The sequence below is a fragment of the Octopus sinensis genome, linkage group LG11 (assembly GCF_006345805.1).
Source record: "Octopus sinensis linkage group LG11, ASM634580v1, whole genome shotgun sequence".
Taxonomy (NCBI): domain Eukaryota; kingdom Metazoa; phylum Mollusca; class Cephalopoda; order Octopoda; family Octopodidae; genus Octopus; species Octopus sinensis.
In genome coordinates this window covers 38,768,462-38,776,746 of record NC_043007.1, presented here as the reverse complement: position 1 = coordinate 38,776,746, position 8,285 = coordinate 38,768,462, and the positions used below count along the sequence as shown (strand labels likewise).

The 8,285-nt window shown below is 40.1% G+C and overlaps 1 protein-coding gene across 1 annotated transcript in view; it reads left to right on the top strand.

Annotated features, from left to right (window-relative positions):
• Positions 1-8,285, top strand: part of LOC115217596 (chitinase-like protein 3) — a 29,296-nt gene that overhangs the window by 18,160 nt on the left and 2,851 nt on the right. The window contains exons 8-9 of the mRNA XM_036507005.1: positions 3,327-3,512; positions 7,627-7,749. Of these exons, the coding sequence (XP_036362898.1) occupies positions 3,327-3,512; positions 7,627-7,749 (309 nt within the window). The remainder of the gene's footprint in view (positions 1-3,326; positions 3,513-7,626; positions 7,750-8,285) is intronic.

Genomic DNA, 8,285 nt, shown 5'->3' with positions numbered 1-8,285 from the left:
TATATATCATACGTAACGTATACACCCTATCAATTGGCCAGTATTTATCTTGAGATAACATCTATGGACTTGCTGTGATAAAAACACTCTGAATTCGTGCGCGCCTGTATGTGTGCATTATTAGATATGTATGTGTGAATAAATATTATTGTATACCATGTGTAACTACGTCCAGCCTTCATTATCTGTCTATCTATATAAGAGTACTTTACTATATTGAGGTAATAAACCGCTTAGCATTCAAATCACAGTATTTAGTTTTTGTGTTTGGTTTGCAAGGTTCTTGATATGAATTCGTGTGTTGAAACAAATTTTGTCGTGTCTTCGGGGAGTCATAACGTCAATAATAATAATAATAACTCGTTCGTTTATTGGCCAATAGGGCTAACAAAAATCAATTAAAACATAAAGGGACAAAACACAGGACGAAAGTTACAAAGGGTTTTGTCCGTTTGAAAAAGTCCGAGTACAAAAGCAGGATGACAACAAAAAATAAGTAACAATTAAAACTCCCAATAGGGGGAGGCGCTTCGAAAGGTTACTTGTGGAAAAACCCATGAAAACCACGGGAGCCTGGTCAAATGCGGGGTAGAGAACCCCTTTCTCCTTTTATATTTCCTCTTAATTCTCACAGGTAATGACTCTCCCAAGACATAACACAGACACTAAACGACGGCTAAAAAATGCAACTTGTTATTATTCAGCCAGTCTCCAAGCCGACTCTTTGACTTGGATGACTTATATCTGCTTACAACCAACTAGTTTCTAACTAATCAGTCAAATACATTCGACCGACTTCTGTCTTCTGGCTGACATTACGAAATTTAGCACCATCCATTTTAATTCAAGCCGAATGGTTCTTAATTAAGCGAACAGCCGAATGGTTTTCTGTATCACTTCGTTCAGTCGGTTCTGAAATAAGAACTGCCAATGCTATAATATAATATACACTAAATAAATCGCATGACTAAATCGTTGTTATCATGAATGTCTATAGACACGATGTGTGATTGGTTACTTCAATTTATTAAAACATTTGTAAATCATAGAATAAACGTTAAACAGCAAACTGCACTCTTTACTCTTTACTCTTTACTCTTTTACTTGTTTCGGTCATTTGACTGTAGCCATGCTGGAGCACCGCCTTTTGTCGAGCAAATCGACCCCAGGACTTATTCTTTGTAAGCCTAGTACTTATTCTATCGGTCTCTCCCCGCTTAGTTACGGGGACGTAAACACTCCAGCATCGTTTGTCAAGCGATGTTGGTGAGACAAACACAGACACACAAACAGACATATATACGACGGGCATTTTTTCAGTTTCCGTCAACCAAATCCACTCACAAGGCTTTGGTCGGCCCGAGGTTATAGTAGAAGACACTTGCCCAAGGTGCCACACTGTGGGACTGAACCCGGAACCATGTGGTTGGTAAGCACATGGTTCTTCCTACGCCTATACTCTTCACTTATTTTATGCATGTATGTCGTTATTCAGTTTTATTTCAAGATTTCTTGCCAATAGAGGAAGAGTCGGTTTCTAACCTAGATCCCACGCTCCTTCATTGGAATTTCAACATCAACAGGATATGTATGTATGTATGTATGTATGTATGTATGTATGTATGTATGTATGTATGTATGTATGTATGTATGTATGTATGTGTGCAGATTTATGTGTTTTGTTTTATGTATGTATTCTCATGCATATAGTTGCATATCTAGACATGCTCATAAATGATAAACTTCTGGAAAGTTTTAGATTTTTACAGTTCCAGAGATGGCTTGGATCTGTAGACTTCGAATTAGCTTTCTCCTTTCTGGTTTTGAAAAGCTTAATTTCTCAAGATTGGTATTTAGACAGTGTGTTTCATAGCCCGTATGTATGTATGTATGTATGTATGTATGTATGTATGTATGTATGTATGTATGTATGTATGTATGTATGTATGTATGTATGTATGTATGTATGTACGTACGTACGTAAAGTCGCACAAAGAGAATTGAATAGAATATATTCGTGTAAAATCATACTTAATACGTTCTAGTACACTCGGACATGTGAAGACCTTTCGTTGCAGAAATAGTCCCGGGAGAAAATTCTTCACCTACACGACAGCCCAATATGTTTCACACAAGTCATCCGTGAGTGTGTGGGGGTGCGTGTGTGTATGTGTACATCTGGTACGACGTTAATCAATCTATATCATTCTAAAGCAATCGATAGGGTTGGCTATCGCAACCTACCAGCATTAAAGACTGGTCCGGTTTTGTTGTACAATTGCCAATGGCATCTATTTGACAGTCGGAGTGAATGATCATTTATCGTAATCATTTAATAATATGCGCTCCATTCCTCAATAGTGCTCTTCCTCTTGTTATGCGACTCATCCGCGGTCCGTGGGAAACTTGTCTTGCACGAAACCAGTCCGTGGAGCAAAAATAAGGTTGGTAACCGCTGCCTTAAAGCACAATGATTTGGTGGTAAAGGAAGGAATGTTTGTTCTAACGTATGTCCCACTTTGTGAAGCAAGATCCGCATGTCCTATTGCGACTAAGATGTTGTTTCAATTGATAATTCCATTTGACAATAGATACTTTTTATTGTGAGCTGTGTCCCGGAGGACATATTTCCCACCGTAATGTATATAAGTATAAACAGGAAAATATCGGAAAGCGATTATAGGAAAGCGGAATTTTAGCTCAAAATGCATTAAGTAGGAACAGATACAGCACCACAAGATACCTCGTGTTCCAACGATTCCACAAGTTCACTGGTACTTTATCTATAAACCTAAAAAAAAACAAAAAAAAACTAAAGGTCAAGTTGACTTTGGTTGGATTTGATACCAGAGTACAAAGAACCATGCCAACTTGCCGTACTCGGTACTTGATTACACAAAACATGAAGAAGATATGTAATGGTAACGGACAAGAGGACGGTCGAACAAGTCGCACAGCTTTGTTAAGGTCAGGACTTATAAGCTGTAGTAGAGCTCAGTCAGTATCTGTATTCGTCCGGAACTCAGAGAACCAATAGAGGTGTCCTCTCTTAAATTTTTTTTTAAAAACTCATAGCTCCTTAGATTTAGGGAGAACCCATCCTTCGGGGCCCTAGAGCAGCCTTCTACTGCTTTGTCATTTTCTCTCAGAGGCACTGTTAGGGTTGGCCGGGACTAGACAGCTACTACTACTACTACTAATACGAATACTTCATCTTCTTCTACTTCTATTGCTACTACAACGGGAACGATTTCTCGTCCCGCTAAAAGTAGCAACTAAACATCCTTCTTTTTTTACCGTTGTCTTGTTTTTTTTCTCCCATGCAGCAATGGTCAATTGACTATTGGTTATCTCAGGGCATCCCTAAGGAAAAACTCATTGTCGGACTTCCAACTTATGGGCTGACTTTCAAATTAAAAGATCCAGATTTGACAGGCGTTCATGCACCAGCAGATGGGGGCGCTGAAAAGGGCAAGTACACCGGAGAACAGGGAATCCTATCGTTTTATGAGGTAAGATCTCATATGTTTATTGCTTTATATATTTCATTTTATCTTTCTATATTTCCAGTAACTCGAGGCGGTGAGCTGGCAGAATCGTTAGCACGCTGGGCGAAATGCTTAGCGGTATTTCGTCTGCCGTTACGTTCTGAGTTCAAATTCCGCCGAGGTCGACTTTGCCTTTCATCCTTTCGGGGTCGATTAAATAAGTACCAGTTACGCACTGGAGTCGATGTAATCGACTTAATCCGTTTGTCTGTCCTTGTTTGTCCCCTCTGTGTTTAGCCCCTTGTGAGTAGTAAAGAAATAAGTATTTCGTCTGACGTTACGTTCTGAGTTCAAATTCTGCCGAGGTCGACTTTGCCTTTCATCCTTTCGGGGTCGATAAATTAAGTACCAGTTACGCTCTGGGGTCGATGTAATCGACTTAATCCGTTTGTTATTTCTTTACTACCCACAAGGGGACAAACACAAAGGGGACAAACAAGGACAGACAAACGGATTAAGTCGATTACATCGACCCCAGTGCGTAACTGGTACTTATTTAATCGACCCCGCAAGGATGAAAGGCAAAGTCGACCTCAGCGGAATTTGAACTCAGAACGTAACGGCAGACGAAATACGGCTACGCATTTCGCCCGGCGTGCTAACGTTTCTGCCAGCTCGCCGCCAAAATCGACTTAATCCGTTTATCTGTCCTTGTTTGTCCTCTCTGTGTTTAGCCCCTTGTGGGTAGTAAAGAAATAGGTATTTCGTCTGTCTTTACGTTCTGAGTTCAAATTCCGCCGAGGTTGACTTTGCCTTTCATCCTGCCAGTTTCAATTTCCGTTCGAATTGGATTCATATTCAGTGTAATGATACACTTTTATAGGCTAATCAGTGCCATGAAAACCATCTTCGCGATAAATCAATGGATAAAGAGCTATTAGCTATTAAAGTTTGAAAATTTTTGGTAATTTTAACCAATCGCAGGCCACAGACACATTCACGTCTGTTTCCATAGTATCAAGCCGGACATGAGTGAACGAGAGAACACAACTAAAGTGAAGAGTGAAGGAGTCGTTAAGAAAAAAGTGTGGGGCGCATTAGGTGGACTGTTGGCGGATCTCAGGGAGTATGGGAGTTTTGAAGAATGCAGTGTCTGAACAGCTAATAAGTGATGCAGGTAGTTTACTCCATGCTTCAGCAATTCTGAGCGTGAAAAAGTGTTACCGAAAGCCATGGGTTCTGTGTTGCTCTTTTGATTTTGTAAGCATGACCTCGAGTGTTAAACACATGGAATTCAAAAAGGTGCCCAAGGTTGTTGTTGTTGAAAAGATGGTAGATAACCTGGTACTACTTAAGAACAGTGGTCCCGGTGCGCGCACTCGCGTATCCGCGCTAGCTAGTCGTGACTAGTCGATCCTAGAACGACTACCTAGCAAAGTAAATAAAACACAAAATGAATAATTTTTTTTTACACAAACTAAATAATTTTTGTTAAACAAAGTAAATAAAACACAAAAACACAAAGTAAGGATCGACTAGTCATGACTAGCTAGCGCGGATACGCGAGTACGCGAGTGCGCGCACCGGGACCACTGTTCTCGAGTAGTACCGGATAATCTAGTGGATGCCTGCCAAGTCAGTTGTCAGACATCGGAGCTTTAATGTGTTCATGCCCAGGGAAGCAAGACGTTCAATGTGTAGTAGATGCCTGACGGCGGGTATTCGTTTGGCTGCAGGAATAATTTTACATGCGTTAGTTGACTTTTGCATGAAATAGCTGCTAAATAAACACACATGACGCCTTTAAGAAGTTTAATTGAATAATGCAGTTATAGGCGCAGGAGTGGCTGTGTAGTAAGTAGCTTGCTTACCAACCACATGGTTGCGTGGCACCTTGGGCAAGTGTCTTTTACATTAGCCTCGGGCCGGCCAAAGCCTTGTGAGAGGATTTGGTCGACGGAAACTGAAAGAAGCCCGTTATATATATATGTATATATTTCTTTATTGCCCACAAGGGGTTAAACATAGAGGGGACAAACAAGGACAGACAAACGGATTAAGTCGATTACATCGACCCAGTGCGTAACTGGTACTTAATTTATCGACCCCGAAAGGATGAAAGGCAAAGTCGACCTCGGCGGAATTTGAACTCACGACGTAACGACAGACGAAATACGGCTACGCATTTCGCCCGGCCTGCTAACGTTTCTGCCAGCTTATGTATATGTATATATATACATATGTGTGTTTGTGTGTCTGTGATGTCCCCCCCCCCACACCTCAACATCGCTTGACAACCGATGCTGGTGTGTTTACGTACCCGTAACTTAGCGGTTCGGCAAAAGAGACCGATAGAATAAGTACTAGGATTTCTTCGACTAAAGGCGGTGCTTCAGCATGGCCGCAGTCAAATGAATGAAACTAGTAAGAGTTTGTTTCACCGGCATATTATTAATAGAGGGGAGGTAACTCATGTAGCATATTTCAGATAATTTTACCATATCGCTTTTTAGTATAGGCACAAGATCTGAAATTTTGCAAGTAGGATCAACTCAGCACCATCGAATCCAGTCGTGAGTCCAGGAACAGAGGGTGCATGTGCACCTCCCAAAATTTTTGTGGGGTTCAACTCAAAATTTGTATCCCTACTTACTTTTCTCAAGTTTAGAAAACTGTGTGAAAAATGATCTGTAAAAAGTAGCTTGAAGTTAGGTTTCTTCTCAAAGAACAATGAACAAAAATAAATAAGGAAAAAAAACAATAAAACTCTGTAAAAATGTTGAAACAGGGTTTGCACTCCTAAGCAAATTTTGTCCCTGAGCCAGTGAGCCCAGTGCTCCACTGGTACTTATTTTATTGTCCTGAAAGGATAAAGGGCATAATTGACCCCAGGGGGATACTCCTTTACTCTTTTACTTGTTTGAGTCATTTGACTGTGGCCATGCTGGAGCACCGCCTTTAGTCGAGAAAATCGACCCCAGGATTTATTCTTTGTAAGCCTAGTACTTATTTTATCTGTCTCTTTTGCCGAACCGCTAAGTTATGGGGATGTAAACACACCAGCATCAGTTGTCAAGCAATGTTGGGGGAACAAACACAGACACACAAACACACATATGTATATACATATATACGACGGGCTTCTTTCAGTTTCCATCGACCAAATCCACTCACAAGGCTTTGGTCGGCCCTAGGCTATAGTAGAAGACACTTGCCCAAGGTGCCCCATAGTGGGACTGAACCCGGAACCATGTGGTTCGTAAGCAAGCTACTTACCACACAGCCACTCCGACACCTATGAACTCAGAATGTAAAGCTGGATGAAATGCTCCTCAGCATTTTTTACTGGCATGCTAACAATTCCGCCAGCTCACTGCCTTTAATGGTTTCTAATTCTGGCGAAAAGCCAGTAATTTTAAGGGGAATAGGGAAAGTAGTTAACATTGATCCCCAGTCCTCAACTGGTACTTATTTGATCAACACTGAAAGAATGAAAGGAAAAGCCGACTTCGATAGTATTTGAACTCAGAACATAAAGAGCTAAAATAAATGCTATTAAACGTTTTGTCCATCGTGCTAACTTTTCTGCCAGCTCACTCCCTTAGATTAGTTTACCTTATCAACTGCAGATTTAGTGGTTAGAGGATGAGAGAACAAATACCATATTGTTGTAATTCTTTGGTCCTATACCAAGTTTGATTAAGCAAATCTATGCTCAAAGACATAAACAGCTATTTGTATATCTAGGACTACATTATCCATTGTATATCTAGGACTACATTATCCATTGTATATCTAGGACTACATTATCCATTGTGCAAATCCATTTTTAAGATTTGTTGAGTGTGAGTTTTGGAGATTTTGCTGCTATTTTTAACGGTTTGAGTGACCACCAAGAGGACCTCTATGTTTGTTACTCTGACAGGAAAAATGTGTCAGTGTTTTAGCTCTGAATACTTACCATAGAAAATGTGAAAAGGCCATGAATGTGTGTGTGTGTGTGTGTGTGTGTGGAAAAGGCCATCAGTGTGTGTTTGTGTGTGTGCACGTGCGCGTGCATGCATGCATAAGTGTGTGTGTGTAAAGTTTATACAAGATTGCATGAGAACCATTAAGAAATCTCATATTTAATTTGCAGATCTGTGAGAAAATTCAGCTGGAGGACTGGACAGTGGAATGGATTGACAGCCAGAAGGTACCATTTGCTCATGGCAATGGAGAATGGGTTGGCTTTGAGAATCCAGACAGTATTGCTCTAAAGGTAGGTTGTCATTTTCATCATCATCATCATCAACATTATCATCAACAGCACTTCCACCACCACCACCATCAACATCAATAACAGAAACATCATCCTGACAATCACTACTACCCTTATCAACATTGTTATTGATATCCTTCTCATCTTCATCATTATCATCATCATCATCATCACCATCAAGAACATCATAAAAACGGATGCCACAACTATCATTATTAACATCACCATCATCATCATCATTATTATCATCAACATCATCATCATCACAATCAATAGCAACATTATCCTAATAATCTCTACCATCACAACCATTGTCACCACCATCATCATCATCATCTTCATCATCATTATATGTATGTGGTGTGGTGCATGTATCTGCCTGTGTGTCTGTGTTTGGAGGTAAATCCAGATTTAAAATATATGTAGCAGGGGTGGTGGTGGTGGTGAAAATATTTTTCCTATTTGAGTTTTTCAGTCATTTGTTGAAATATTTTACTTCAACAATTTTTAAATTTGGATCTTTTGGAAAAATTTTT